This window comes from Saccoglossus kowalevskii, chromosome 2 (assembly GCF_978046115.1).
Source record: "Saccoglossus kowalevskii chromosome 2, keSacKowa6.1, whole genome shotgun sequence".
Classification (NCBI taxonomy): Eukaryota; Metazoa; Hemichordata; class Enteropneusta; family Harrimaniidae; genus Saccoglossus; species Saccoglossus kowalevskii.
Genome location: NC_140642.1, coordinates 17,274,310 through 17,291,117, shown reverse-complemented (window position 1 = coordinate 17,291,117; position 16,808 = coordinate 17,274,310). Strand labels below are relative to the sequence as shown.

The 16,808-nt window shown below is 31.3% G+C and overlaps 1 protein-coding gene across 1 annotated transcript; it reads right to left on the bottom strand.

The window, feature by feature from the left end:
• Positions 1 to 772: 772 nt before the first annotated feature.
• Positions 773 to 13,825, bottom strand: LOC146748243 (uncharacterized). Its single transcript, XM_085504988.1, has 7 exons — positions 13,740 to 13,825; positions 12,920 to 13,040; positions 12,200 to 12,329; positions 11,852 to 11,887; positions 10,841 to 10,873; positions 2,051 to 2,142; positions 773 to 925 (listed from the first exon to the last, which is right to left on the bottom strand). Exons 2-7 carry the CDS (start codon positions 13,037 to 13,039, stop codon positions 773 to 775), a joined length of 564 nt encoding a protein of 187 aa, XP_085361114.1. The 5' UTR covers position 13,040; positions 13,740 to 13,825.
• Positions 13,826 to 16,808: the final 2,983 nt, after the last annotated feature.

Sequence of the window (16,808 nt, the reverse complement as noted above, 5' to 3'; positions counted from 1 at the left end):
TTAACAAGAAGTCGAAAATATCACTTTTTACCAAAAATGACAAAAATATTCACCAAAATTAGAGAATTAAAGATATCATTACAAAATGAACAAATCTGAGAGAGGTCCACATGTAGTACCTATATATGTAATATCAAAGCAATTGCACTTGCGGTTTTTAACAAGAAGTCGAAAATATCACTTTTTACCAAAAATGACAAAAATATTCACCAAAATTAGAGAATTAAAGATATCATTACAAAATGAACAAATCTGAGAGAGGTACACATGTAGTACCTATATATGTAATATCAAAGCAATTGCACTTGCGGTTTTTAACAAGAAGTCGAAAATATCACTTTTTACCAAAAATGACAAAAATATTCACCAAAATTAGAGAATTGAAGATATCAACATGAAATGAACAAACCTAAGAGAGGTCTACCCAAGGTACATATACACCAAGTATCAAAGCATTCAGGCTTGTAGTTTTCAAGAAGAAGTCGAAAAAGTAAAACATTGACATGGACGACGGAGACGGACAATCACTCATATGATAAGCTCCGCTCGACAAAGTCGACAGCGGAGCTAAAAATTATGACAAACACACACATGGCTTTAAAACATTGCGCAGTAGATAACAAACAAAGCATTGTGTGCTCAATACATTCTGAGGCAGCAATCCTTATTTAAACATGCTGATAAAAAATAAATGACAAGGAAGTCAAAATTAAATTGATGGATCAGATAACAGTATCAAATAACATCAAAACTGTTATATGTGTTGTCACAGTTAGATCCAGCATGTAACAGTTTCAAATAAAAAATGTAACAAACTCTTGGTCATAATCATAGAACTCATCTGATTATTACTTACAAAGTCTTTTAATCCGGCAGCCTTTTTATATTTTTTACCATCAAATATAACCCTTGCAATTGTTAGAGTCTGATGCAAAAACAAATAAAATAAATTAATACTAGTAGTACATGATATAAGCTGTTTAAGGCAATATACTTTAAAGTATAAAGGTTCATATTCATTTTTGCGCCAGGTAACAATTACAGACATTGAATGCAACTGTTCACTCTCTTGAAATTTTACGTGCAATTTGCAAGTGCATTTGCTACAAAGACTATATTCCAGTTTGGGACTATGTGACAAGGGTCTGTGATCATCTCCTTATCATAATGCTATCCTGACATGGTACACTCACCCAGGACTGAAAATAATAATAATGGGTGAAAACAGGCATGAAAACCTAATACAGTATACAGTTACAAAATGAAGAGAAAAAATTACATTCACCAATCCTTCTGATCCCTCAATTAAGACTATGGTGAGTTAATAAGGCAGTGTGTCCACTAGGAAACTCATTTGTCATGTGATTATATCTAATTATTGGTTGAATGGTTGTCCATTATTGTACATGAATAAGATTACCCCGGTAAATTACAGAATACAAAACAAACCTACCATACAACTTCATCAACACAATACTGCAATGGGTTCTGAGAATACACCAATTACACCACAGCAACAAAAATATTCATTAAATATAGAGATTTATAGTCCAATCAAAATACCTTTAAGTTTATACCAAAAGACCATGCACAGAATCATGGCTTTTAAGAAGAGAAAAAACAAGCAGCCTGTTGGCTGAGATGGCTTCACTGTTAGCAATGCACATTTCAATTAAAGAACTGAAGACATCATTAGAAAATGAACAATATGTATAGCATCAAAGCAATCAGACTTGTGGTTTTTAACAAGAAGTCCAAAATATCACTTTTTACCAAATATTACAAAGTATGACCAAAAGATATCATCATGAAATGAACAAATCTAAGAGAGGTCCACCCAAGGTACATATACACTAAGTATCAAAGCATTCAGGCTTCCATTTTTTAAGAAGATGTTGAAAAGGTAAAAAGTTGACACGGACGACAGACACCGGACGAAGACGGACAACCACTCATATGATAAGCTCTGCTTGACAAAGTCAACAGCGGAGCTAAAAAAACAATTGCTGATATACACGAGTTAATCTATAAAGTGAACAGCAGCTCGTACCTTGGGACATTTCACCTTTATATTATGTGGCTTCTTTGCCAAACATTGTCTTCCAATGAGTTTTTGTTTTTTCTCTATTTCAGCCCATGTATCTATAAGAAATCATAGAGATACAATGTTATTGCATGCTCACCAAAAAAGGGAATAGGTAGAACTATTTTGTTTTTTAATATTAACTTATATGAAGTTACTGAAACTATGGCGAAGTCCCAGGAGGTGTGTTTTGGGATGGTGGTAGGATCAAAGAATAAAATACTTATTTAGGTAACAACAACAGAGAAATTGATTTTAATATGGCGCCTGGAAGAAAACAACAAAGAAATGCAAAGTCACATGAACAAAAAGTCACATGGGAAACTGGCGAAATTTGTGTTATAAACACTGTTTAACATAATATATTAAACACACATTAATGTTAATGGCCATGTATTGTATTAATCTCAACGTCTCTAATAGAATAATATAACATAAATTGTATAAAAGTTCCTAAATAATAGTGCACATACTGTATTAATCTCAATGTACCCTAATAATAATGCAGTAATACACATAAGCACAATACAACACATGAAAAATCTGTACATTTGTTCCACTTTTCACAAACTGCTTATGCACTGCATTACTTTTAATTATTTTTACAATATACTTAAACAAATTTACAATGAAAATGTGAGTCATTGCTCTAATTAGTAAACAGGAAAATTAATGTATCATGACATTAATATTATTAGGTATGGTTGTTGTAAATATGTGTTTTTTTATGTATTATTATCTATGATTTTTTGCCATTTTTGTGCAAAAATAGTGGCAAAATATGTAATGGAGGATTCTTGGGTAATTGAAAAAAAACAGTAACAAGTGAATTGTATAAAATATCTCTGGCCAGACACTAAAATATACCGACAGCCGTAAAAAGGTATGAGACTGTCTTGTGTGTTACCTCAATCAATATGGAGTTACCAAGAATGCTCTATTTCAGATTTTGTGGGATAGGGTTATGATTAGAACACCCCATGGCACAAAGGCAACAGTCTGTGAATAAGATAGGCCAAAAGATCACATCACAAAAACAAACATGATGGAAACTTTTTGACATTGAGTTTTCTTGTGCTGACATAGATCCTGCAATGATTTTTTTAATCATTAGTAGTTTCACCAAAAGTTTCTTTTTATTAAAATGATTTTTTTCAATCAGACATTAGTTGTGGAGTGATCGGTAAGGTACTGTATGTGACTGACTGCTTTATACAAGTGAATTTTTGATGTTTTACTAATCTGAATAAACCAGCCATGATGAGAAGCATTTTGAACATTTTGAAATTGATTTTTGATTTCATTTATAATTTATTTTTGACATTGGAATAATTATTCAAAACATTTTATTTTACATTGGTAGTGGCGTGATCATTGATTTATGACTATACAAATATATGGACAAATAAACAAAAAAGAAGACAGATGTATGTACGACTTAACTGCAAGTCAGACAGACAGACAGACAGACAGACAGACAGACAGACAGACAGACAGACAGACAGACAGACAGACAGACAGACAGACAGACAGACAGACAAACAAACAAAAAACAGAAACACTGACACAGACATACAGTGTATAGGGCTTATATAATAATATAAATGGCCTGTGAAGTTTAATGACTCTATACATATATGTGAATATCCAGACAAACAGACAGATAGAAAGACTGATGTATGTAAGCTGGTAGTTTGCACTATCAAGTGTAAGATAATGACCAACAACAAGTGTTCAAAATTTGGCTATAAAATTAAAGTTTTAAAATTATGATTCTGTACTTAAATGCAAACAAACAAAGGACAGACAGACTGATGCATGTAGACACAAATGTTGGACCATGATTCACAGCAAGATTCAAAAGAATTGGCCTGAAAATTGAAAGGACAGAAAGACAAGACTGACTGTATCCTCAGCTGACACTATGCATATATACATACAAATGGCTGACTTCCTGTCAGTACCATGAGATTTTTCTCTTCAAAAATACTTCATTTTATACAGTATATCATAAGGTGGACAACAACAATTAACCAGAGAAGTTTTATAAACATCTAGTCTTTGGAGCTGATAAAGATATACTACACTATATACAACCAGAGAAGAGTTATTTGGGATAACTAAATGCAAGCACAAGGAAAGACTGACAACTGGCAGACAAAGGAATGTTTACAAGTGAACAGCAGCAAGGTCAGCAACAGCAGCAAGGACAGCAACAGCAGCAAGGTCAGCAACAGCAGCAAGGTCAGCAAATCAACCAGGAAAATCAACTTGTTTATAAAAGTATTTCAACCTTGTGTTAACTGCTCAAACTAGTAAGAGTTTCTAAATGTTAGATATGTACTTGTATATACTAGAATGAAAACATTACTACATGTAATACTATAAAACAAAGACACTGATGTCTTTGTTATAAACAACAAAAGGTCACTACTGTAGAGAGTGTCATTATTTGTTTTATATAACAAGGAACCTAAAGTTAGTTATTGTTAGTATGCACTAGGAGTTATGTTTCACTCACTCACTTGATATACATTTAATTACACTATTTAGAAAACTTTTCAGCATATAATAAATTCACATAATAGACTATAGTTAGGTTAAGTCTAAAATAGAACAACCAAACTATATAATTATCTCCTGGGCGGCCAACTCCGGTAGTGTTAAAACCTCTCTATAAGAGAGGTGGAAGCACTGGGATAGTTATAGGTTTGGTAAAATAATTATTACTGAATAAACAAAAAAGATGAGTAATATTGAGATAGAGAAACGAAGAACTGATAAAGAGACAGAAGAACAGAATAGAGACAAACTAAGAGAATTCGTACAAAAATATGTTGGGAAATCTATAGAGTTAAAATTTAACCATGGTAGCGTTACCTTGAAATCAGAGACAAATTTTAATTCTATATGGCTAAGAGCATTTAAATTTATTTACCCAGAAAACAAGTTCTCTTACATTAAAAAGAAAGAAGAAAAAAGTGAACAGTTGCATATAATAAGTGAACACACAGCAGTAACAGTCAAGTTCTATAACAATGGGACATTATTAATACAGGGAAATAATTACTATGAATGGATAATGAATGAAGGTACAGAAATATTTACTAAAATACAACAGTCTCTAAAATTAGACGTGCATATCAGTGAAAACAGAACCCCCATAGAACAGGATACAACAAAATTAAACGCTAATACAAAAGCAAGTTTAAGACAATACAGAAAACCAAATACAAAATACTCATCTGATATTTATGAAGTAGAAGAATTAACAAATACCAGTAAAAGAAATAGTCAACAAAGTATCATGGCAGAGTCTGAGGTAACAGAAATTAGTAAACAGAAGAAAAAAGGAATAATATGCAGTACATCTGATTCTGGTATTTCAAGCAATGGAGATGAGAAAAGTCTTCATACTACACCATTAAAGAACTTTATAAAAGAAGAAACACCAAGTAGAATACCAGTTAGAAGATCTACAACATTGTCACCAGAACATAACAACAAAGACTTACTACAGACAATCATAGAAATAATGGAAGAAAAACATGGAAACTACATGACACTGATTACAGACCTAGATACAAAAATAACAACAAGCCACAATGAAATACTTAAGAAAATAACAGACTTTACAAGCAAGTCCAGCAAGAAACTAAATGAAAAGGAAGAAAGAAAAGATATTGAAATACAAAGTCTTCAAGAACAGTTACAAACCAGAAAAGATGCATTGGAAACTACAAAACAGAATCTACAAAAAATGAGAGATGAGAACATGAAAAAAACAATTCAGATTAACCAACTCCAAGATGACCTACAAAGAAAAAACCGAGAGATTGAACAATTACAAGCTGAACATAAACATAATCAAGAAAAGCCAAATATTGGACAAAAGGAAGTAGAAGACATGACTACAACAATAACAAAATCTATAGCAAACGAGTTCCAACAAATTAATGAAAAGATAGACGTACTGGGAATAAATAACACACAAGAACAGGAATGGTCATTGGTATCAAACAGGAAAAACAAAGAAGTCCCACCAAGAGACCCACTTCAAAATAAAACCAAATATAGTGATATTGTAAAGGGAAAATCAGAGAAGCAAAATAACAAGCCTACAAGTAATTCTACTGAAAAAGGACACATTCTTAAACAACGTAATATACCACAACAACTAGAGCATTTGATAATCAGTGACTCTCAATCTAAACACATCTATAACAGTGATCTTGCAAAGAACCAGATGGTTTTTACTTATAGTGGTGCAAAGATTGAAACATTCCAACAAGTTATTAAAAATAATCATTTCCCACAAAGTCTAAAAAGTATAACAATAAATATTGGTGGAAATGACATAGATGAAGAGACAGACTCTGAATCAATCAAGAATGAACTCAATGTACTGATAAATATAACACACAAGAAATATCCGTCAACAGAAATTTTTCTGTGTGAAATGATACCACGTCAACACTGGAAGGTAAAGAGAACAAATATAATGGACAAAATAAACTCTTACATTAGGAGTAAAAAAACTAAAGATATACATGTTATACCAATGGGCAATATCACAACACAGTTATTAAGCAGAGATGGAATACACATCAATAAATATAACGCAACCACCATGTTTATTACAAATATAAACAATGAGGTAAATAAATACACCTTTCTAGAAGCTAGACCAAGAAGTGTACACTATCACCAACAAAGACACAAAGAAGAATATAAAAAACAGAATTATCAACCAAGATTTAATGATAAATATCTAGAGATGCATTCTTCTACACACAGAGGCTATACAACACCATGGAAGAGCTACTATGATACTAAATGGCAAACATCACAGAATTACAGACACTGTCAGGACAGCAACACAAACAACGAAAATATAAATAATTACCAATAATGACAGTGACGATAAAGAAAAAAAAGAGACAATGTATATACAATGAAATGACACCAAATTACATCAATATTGGTCACTGGAATACAGCAGGCCTAAGATATAACTACAAACCAACTCGTCAAACATTGGATAGCAAAACAGAAAGAACATTAGACATAGAACATCACATAAAAAACTACCACTTTTATGCAATGACTGAGACCTGGCTTGACAAGGAAAGTAAAGGACTGATACCAAAACCAATGGGATATTATGTGTATCACAAAATTAGAACAACAAATAAGAAAGCATGGAGATCATCAGGTGGTATCAGCATTTTTATCAGAAATAGTATAAAAGAAGGAATCCAGATCATACCAACAAGAAATAGCTATACAATATGGTGTAAATTAAGAAAAAAGTTTTTCCATTTAGAAAAAGATGTTTACATTGGGACAACATACATACCACCAAAAAATTAAAGTTATTACAACCAAAATAACAATGACCCATATGAAGAACTGCACAATGAAATACAAGAATTCAAAATGAAAGGAAATATAATCATACAAGGAGACTTCAATGCAAGAACCAAAGAACTTGAAGATATTATTATAGATGATGAAGACAAGTTACAAACAAACCTCCCAATACCAGATACACACATTTATGATACAAACATCAAGAAAAGGAGAAACGCAGACACATGGAAAAATAAATTTGGAGAAGAACTTGTTAGATTATGTAAGACAAACCACTTGAGAATAATAAATGGAAGAACTCCCGGTGACTGGTCAGGAAAACTGACATGTTATAGTTACCATGGTGCAAGTACTGTTGATTACAGCATAGCTAGTGAAGAACTTCTTAAGAGTATCATTCATTTTGAAGTACAAGAACTACATACAACCAGTGACCACTGCCCAATCAGAACAATTCTAAAAACACAAAGTAGTTATAAAGAGAACATGGATATAAATAAAAACCTACAGGCACAGGCACCATCAAAATACCAATGGAACACAATAAATAAAGAACTGTATAAAATCTACATGAAAACAAAGGAGAGCGAAGACATTGCAAATACATTCTTAAAAAATTACAATAACAGCAAAGAAAGTGATGAGATCGCTCATGAATTTCAAACATTAATGGACAAATTTGCAAATAAATGCTCCATACATAAGAAAGTAAAGAAGAAAACACAACAAAACAAAGTAAAATTCACTGATAGACAATGTAATATGATGAAAAGGGAATTACAAACACTTTCAAAAATGTTACAAAAAAATCCAACAGATGGTAAACTAAGAATAATGTACTACACTAAGAAGAAGAAATTCAAAAAATATGTAAAGAAACTACAGAAAGAGAAACAACAAAAATTATTATCAAACATTGAACAAGCAGATGAGAACGATGAAGTACAAACTTTTTGGAAGAAGATAAACTTATTAATACAGACAAAAGAAAACAGTTCAATAAAAGAAATTCCATATACAGCATGGATTGAACATTTTCAGAAAATCAGTAGAAATGATACAACTCCCATTGAGAGAATAAAAGAAATCGAAGACAGGCTGTTGCAGCTAGAGAAAGAAATGGACAACAATCATGAACTAAACAAACCTATAACATTACAGGAAATTATTCATGCAACAAGAAAACTGAAAAACAATAAAGCAACTGGACCAGACGGAATACCAGGAGAACTGTTGAAATATAGCAACAAAATAGTGAAACAAGCTTTACAACAAATGTATAACCACATCTTGGAAACTGGTATTTATCCACAGTCATGGAACACAAATGTTATAACACCAGTACACAAAACAGGTGATAAAATGGATGTTAATAACTACCGTGGTATATCTGTTAGCAACATCATTGCTAAAATATTTAGTAGTATTATTAACAAAAGAATATCCAGCTATTTAGAAAGTAACTTCACCATACATCCAAACCAAGCAGGTTTTCGTAACAAACATCGCACTACTGACCATATATTGACACTCCACACCATTATTAAAAAATATCAATTAAGAAAGGAAAAAATATTCTGCTGCTTTGTGGATTTAAGAAAATGTTTTGATACAGTGTGGAGAACAGCACTGCAATATAAACTACTGAAAAATAACATCAACAGTCAAGTATATAACATTATGAAAATGATGTACAAAAACATGGACTTTGTTATAAAATTAGGAGATGTTATAACACCACATTTCAAGCTAGATAATGGTGTTAAACAGGGCTGCCCTTTAAGCCCAACATTGTTTAACATCTTTATGAATGACTTTATTGAAGGACTGTCAAATATTGAAATGCCAGCACCAGACTTAGATGGTAAACATATTAACTGTCTACAATATGCAGATGACATTGCATTATTGTCTACTACAAAGGTAGGGCTACAAAATGCACTAAATTACCTTCATACATATACAGTTAGTTGGGGGCTACAAGTCAACACATCAAAAACAAAAATTGTCATATTCAGGAAAAACTGGTGTAAAATATTATCACAAAAATTCACCTATGGAAAAGAAGAAATAGAAGTCAAAGAACAATACACGTACATAGGAGTAATTTTTAAGTCAAATAGTAATATTGTAACTATAGCTGATAGACTAGCAGACAAAGCATACAAAGCACAATGTATACAATCACAACTATATTTACATAATACAAATAATATTAATATTAAATTAAAGCTGTTAAATATGACCCAATTACCAATCCTAACATATGCAGGAGAAATTTAGGGTGTCCTTCTCAAACCTGCTACATGGGATAAGACAGAAACTGAAAAGTATCACATCCGTTTCTGCAGACAAATTTTAAATTTAAATAATAAGACAAACAAAATAGCCTGTAGGATGGAAATGGGACGGGAACCCCTTATCTCCAAAATATACTGCCAAGCAGTTAGGTATTATAAACACCTAATAACTCTTGACTACAACAACTTGGCATACTATGCACTGAAGGAAATGAAGAAAAATAATTACCCGGGGTCATGGTTGAAGTCATTAGAAGACAACTTAGAAATATATACTAAATGTAATATAGATAATATAACAATACAAGAAGTGATAATTTCAATTAGAGAATATTACACTAACACATGGAACAATGACAATAAAAGAGATGATGCAAAACTGCGCACTTACAGTACATACACAACCACACTAGACATGGAACATTACATAAAACACATAGATAACAGACATTACATCAAAATACTAGCACAATTTAGAACAAGTAGTCACAAACTAGCTGTAGAAACAGGAAGGTACACAAAACCAAAAACACTGATAAAAGACAGATTATGCACCCACTGTAAAGAGATAGAAGATGAATTACATCATTTACTAGAATGTAAACTGTACACAGAATACAGAGATGACATATATAATATCCTTAAAGAAATTAACAGTGATTACCAAAACTTGAACAAAAAAGAACAATTTAAACTTGTACTACAGTCACCAAATACAAACCATCTTATCACTCTCTGCAAATATTTAGTTAAATCTAAACAAGACTAATTCTTTTATTTTGTCATGTTCTTCTATATTTTTTACATATTCTATACTTACATATCACAGTATTTTAATATTTCTTATATTATTAATATTTGTCTGTAGTATTCTTGTCGTTCACTAATGTTGAATTGTTCACTAATGTTGAATTCTTTTTAAATCAATTTTTATATTTCATGTACTTTTATTATTTACTTTATTAATCTGAAAACCTAAAAGGAAATGTTAACTCTTTCTTTACGGTATTAATAAAGCATTATTCTATTCTATTCTATTCTATGTTTCATGGGGCAATAAATCTAAAAACATATCAATAATTACCTTCAGTACTTGTGGTACTTTTGTGGTCTGCATCTGAAACAAAATAACATAACTATAAACGCCTTTTACTCAGGTAACACCTGAGCTAAGCAAAACAACCACTAGACATATTCAACAAAGACGCTTACAGTGAGTGTAATGAATATGATGATTGCTTTCCCAATAAGCACTGTGTGATGTTTACAATTGTGCAACAATGTTTACATTTGGTCATTTAGTATATTATTCAGCGTGAACATGATCCAGACATCACAGGCATCTCCATTTTCAAGTACTGTTAATTAAATTTAGTTTGTTATATAATAAATTTATGATTTTAATTTATTTTAGCTTTTTTTGATAGACAATACTACCAACCATCACTGTGTTGCAGACTTGCAGCCAGTGTAGCTATTATTTGGAAATCTCCTTATCACTGCTTGCATCTATATTGTATGTTCTAAAATAGAATGCAATGAACTTGAGCCAGAACGCTACTTGTCACTGAAGATTCATACTTATACAAATGATATGTGATTACTTCTTTCATTTTCACATTAGTGTTTGCTTGAAAATGTGCATTATATATGCATATATTAACATGGAAATTTACCCTCTAGCATGATGAAAAAAGACTACATGTCATGGAGGGACCAATCATTGTTCTTAGGGTCTGAATTGACAGAATTGATATCTCTCCATTTAAATAACGTACAAATGTGCATACTGTGGAATACTTTATTTTCGCTGGAATTAATTTTCACTGAAAAGGCTTTTTGGGCGTTTTGTGTGGAATTTATTTTCACTGATTTTTGATGAGTTTAATGTGAAGTATAGGAAAAAAAGTATATTCGCTGGATTTTATTTTCACGGAAACATCCCTTCAGCGAAAATAGCGAAAATAAATTCCAAGCGAAAATAAAGTATTCAACAGTACTTATATCTACAAGTACGATAATCAATACTTGACATGTACGAAATGGAAATGCAATATAGGTAACTAATACTGATATGAATTCTTTTTTCACTCACTATCATTGCTTGCTTGGCTACTATTCACTGTATGTCCTGAAATTATGGTTAGGAAAAAAACAACAATTAGTTTGCACATTTGAATTATCAATAAATTCTGACCTGCAAATACAGTAGCAAAATGACAAGATGTATAGAGAGACTTACCAAAAAGATTGCCTATACAATTTATAGAAATGGTAAAATACACACAAAATATTACAAAAATTTGATGTGTCCACAAATGTTTTCTAAAAACATCCTAACCCTCAGATTGGCACAGTTCAAATTATGAGTCTAGCAAATACATTGCAGGAGAACAGTGATTAGCAAGACTGGAAATATAAATTTTGTTAAAATCAAACTCACCAGTTTTTTTTGAAGGTGTGTGTTTTTTAATGCTATGACCACACATCACACACTCCATTTTCAGCACTGCACCTGCACTTGATGCACTTAAGAAATTTGTGCATGCACATAACTGGCAAGAACCAGCACACTAGCATGAAAAATGTGTTAAAAAAAACATTTGTTATTATTAAAGAACAACTAATATGACCCAGCATACCCAAGATTGATTGTTGTTTATTGGGGACGGCTGCATTTGCATATTGTCTAGTTGACATGTGTAGTCTTGTAAATGTCTTTGCAGTCTTTGCTCTCTCTTCAATAAAAGCAGATACAATGAGTTAAGTATAACAAATTGCAGTATACTCTATAAATATGGAGAGTTTCTAGAAACCATACCTATGCATTGTAGCACAGCAATAAATAAAAGTTTTGAAGTCAGGAAGCAGGATCTTACTTGACATTTTAATGCCTGCTGTCAGTAATATTAACCTTTCCTTTTTTTTCTGTTTCTAGAAATTGAGCAACTTGAAGGGTGAATAAAAAAAAAAAAAATATATAAAATAAATAAACATAAAATAAATAAATAAATAAATAAATAAATAAATAAATAAATAAATAAATAAATAAATAAATAAATAAATAAATAAATAAATAAATAAATAAATAAATAAATAAATAAATAAATAAATAAATAAATAAATAAATAAATAAATAAATAAATGCATATTATATACTCACATGGTCTCTAGCCATACAAGAACATGCCTTACACTTATTAGACTGCATTTGCTTTTTATACTGCTTGCACAAGCATTTAGAACATTTTCCCCTAGGGATATTTTCATGATCACAGTCCATTCTGTAATATAAGCATTCAAAAAGTAGAGCTAACTTATAATAATCCGACCCCTCACTCGATCTCAAAATCTGACCTGCATCTTCCTTAATTCTATTTATTTGGGGTGGTGGAAGGTAGGGGTAGGGTTAGAGCATGAAGGTAAAAAACGAATTCTTTTTTTTTACCTCCAGGCTCCATGGTTGGAGTTAAGATTGGGGTGGGTACAAATCACAACAAAATTTAATACAGGCAACAATTATTCACCTGTCTATAAAAGTCAAACTTTGGTTGCCTTGTATAATAAAACATTTCTTATTTTCCCGGGAAATTATAGAATTATAGGTTACAGCAGTCATATTCGATGATGTCATTCAATTTTCAAATTCGACTCGATGAGTGGGTGACTTCATGTACAGTTTCGCCACTCTTTGCTAGACTTTAATTGCCATGTTCTTTCCACAACAATCTGAATGTCAGATTAAAGTAACCAAATATACGTCAGTGGCTTCATATATGCCTAATTGCCAGAAAATATTTCAGTCCGACCAATCTGTGCGAGGCAATGAAGTATAGTGAGACGCAGAGTGACGATGATGATTACAACGAACAACATTTAGCAATCCATGCTTTTCGGCGATTATCTTTGGAAGTATTTGTATGATAGGCAAACGACCGTCTCAATTCAGACCTCATAACATGTAAATAAGTCCCGATACTCACCTTTCTCACCAAGGGAAAAACTTCAATGAGCGAGACTCTTCACCCTGCTTCAACATGTGTACGTAAGAAGCGCCGTTCAAAAGTCATTGATTGGCTGAGCAGTTAAGGTCAGAGATTAGAGGTCAAGGAGCAAAGGGCGAAAAAAGTAAAAACCAGTGATAGAGGGACTGTGTCAAAACCAAAATTAAAAAGCAAAGTCATTTTCAAAAGTAAAATGTAATTTTAAATTCATTTTCAAAAATAGAAGTATTTTTTCATGTGCAAATTCATTTTCATTTTGAAAAATAAAAGTAAATTTTCAAATGCAAATTCATTTGCGAAAATAAAAGTAAATTTTCAAATGCAAATTCATTTTGAAAAATAAAAGTAAATTTTCAAATGGAAATTCATTTGCGAAAATAAAAGTAAATTTTCAAATGGAAATTCATTTTCAAAAATAAAAGTAAATTTTCAAATGGAAATTCATTTTCAAAAATAAAAGTAAATTTTTAATTGGAAATTCATTTTCGAAAATAAAAGTAAATTTTCAAATGCAAATTCATTTTCGAAAATAAAAGTAAATTTTCAAATGCAAATTCATTTTCAAAAATAAAAGTAAATTTTCAAATGCAAATTTATTTTCAAAAATAAAAGTAAGTTTTCAAATATAAATCCATTTTTGAAAATAGAATGAAATTTTCGATTTAAAATCACTTTTTAAAAATAAAAGTAAATTTTCAAATGAAAATTCATTTTCAAAAGTAAGATGAGGATTTCAATTTTCACTCTTGTTTTTAAATTTTGTATTGATTTTAATCAACAAAGCCATTTTAAAATGCAAATCAAATATTAATTATAAAAGCTAGAAATACGGAAAAAATGAAACGTACAAAAAAGTGACACTTTTCACAAAGCACCGTCGTGACCCTCCTCGGTTGCCGTATACAGACTTTTCAAACAAGATTTAAAAATTGAAAATTACCTAATTAATATGCAGAACCATGGTCTTAGAAGGTTAATTGCAAAATTTAGGACAAGCAACCATGAGCTTAAAATTGAGAAAGGCAGACATAATAATGTGCCAGTGGATAAAAGAACATGTGATATGTGTAGCCAAAATATAACTGAGGACGAGCAACATTTTGTAATGAAATGTCCAGCTTACAGTCATCATAGGGACAAATTATTCTTGACTGCACAAAATAAAGTTCCAAATTTTGATAAAGAAAACAGTCAGAATAAAATCATATTGATTATGGGAAACCATACTCTAGCACAAGCCTTAGCTGTCTTCTTAAAAAACAGCTATGAAACAAAACAGCAACAACTATCAGTGTATTAGGTTACATTTTGTGTTCATTCTATATTCTGTATTCACCATTGGCTGCAAATTGTCTTTATTGTTTATTCATATTTGTTTTTGATTTGTTTTATATTTTTAAAATAGCTTTTTCTTTCTTTTTAGATTATAATTTTAATTTTTTTCTGTAAGACCCTTTTTATCTTTTCCTAAGGATTTTATGCGTCTAATAAAAAATAAATATATTGCCATATTGCTAACAACTGATAGAAATGTATCTTTATCTAAAGATGCAATATAATATTACTATTTATTACTCTTCCTGTCATTGATTGTATTATGCATTGTATATATTTGTCTTTCTACGTTGTTTATCGGACATTTATACTCCTTTACGAAGTACGACGACGGTGAATAGGTTTTCATCGGCGACATTTTTACTTTAACACGTCGGTGATTAAAAAGAATATTGTGATCGCGCATATTTTTACTTGGCCTTACGAAAATGCGTTGTCATTGACGGGATATTTTGCGTGTAAGTAATAAGGATAAATGTGCAAGTTAGTTGTGAAACATTACGTAATAGAAATGCATAATTATTAGGAAGATAGTAACTGCAATACGTTGTAGTGTATGTTGAATACTTATGTATGGTGGATATGTTACGCCGGTAGACACGTAATGAGTTTGACAAATTTGTGTTTAAGTTTGAGTAGATGGATTTGTGGGATATAAATAGAAATGGAATATATTTTAGGTTTTTCCGATCTAAATTAGAGCGGGGGGGGGGGGGTCGTCCCAAGCGACGATAACAACACACGCTAAAAACGCAAAGGCTCATGGGTATACGCGTGTTTGTAAACAATGACATGCTATGGCCATCTGACGCATGCGCAGGTGACAACTCCCCGCTTTAAATTATATATTTCAGATTTCAGTGATACATTAAATAATATCATAAATAATTATTATAATACTGAACAACAATTTACGATGAAAACAAAATTCGTTTAAAATTTTACTTGGATAATAGAATAAACATTAATATTACAAAATCAAAGTGTGGGAAAACATTAAATAAATAAAATTGTATTTGAATGGTCTAGAATTAGAAAAAGTATCTTCATACATGTATCTTGGTATAAAACTGAATACCACTGGGTACCTAGATATAGCTCAAGTAAAAAAAAAAAAAACGGGCTCTGAAGGCCCGGGCATGTTTCCAACTGAAGCAGATGCTCAACAAGGAAACTCAACTTGAAGTTCCCATCAAAACTTATCTGAAAATGTTCGATCTTACAATCAATATTGTGCAGAAATATGAACATGTGACATAATAAAAAAATATTTGATGCACTTATTGCCACCAATGGAAAAAAAGGTACATACTGAAGGTAAACTGCAGGACCACAAACCTTGCCTGGTTGTTAGAATTTGGACGATACCCCCTAATAACTACATGTACCAGACAGATGTTTAAATATTGGTTGAGATTGCGCAATATGCCTGAAAACAGCCTCATAAATGAAGCATATAGATTGGCAATCAATATGGATAACTTAGTGAGGCAGCAGCCAAAACATATTATATGGAACATGAGTGAGAAAATAGACGTGACGGATTAATATAAACAAATACCTAAATAATATTACTACAGCACTGGAAACCAACTTCGGAATTAACAGTAGGAATTCTTAAACATTGACGATAAAGGTGTTAACCACATAATAAACTGCGTAACTACTGAAAATTAAAAACTGAGTTTGGACTTGAAAATTATCTGCCGACAG

Coding starts and splice junctions, on each gene's coding strand:
- LOC146748243 (XM_085504988.1), bottom strand. CDS start 13,039: ATGGACTGTGATCATGAAAATATCCCTAGGGGAAAATGTTCTAAATGC. Junction 11,888..12,199: donor CACACCTTCAAAAAAAACTG/GTGAGTTTGATT, acceptor CCATAATTTCAG/GACATACAGTGAATAGTAGC. Junction 926..2,050: donor TAAAGGTGAAATGTCCCAAG/GTACGAGCTGCT, acceptor TTTTTGCATCAG/ACTCTAACAATTGCAAGGGT.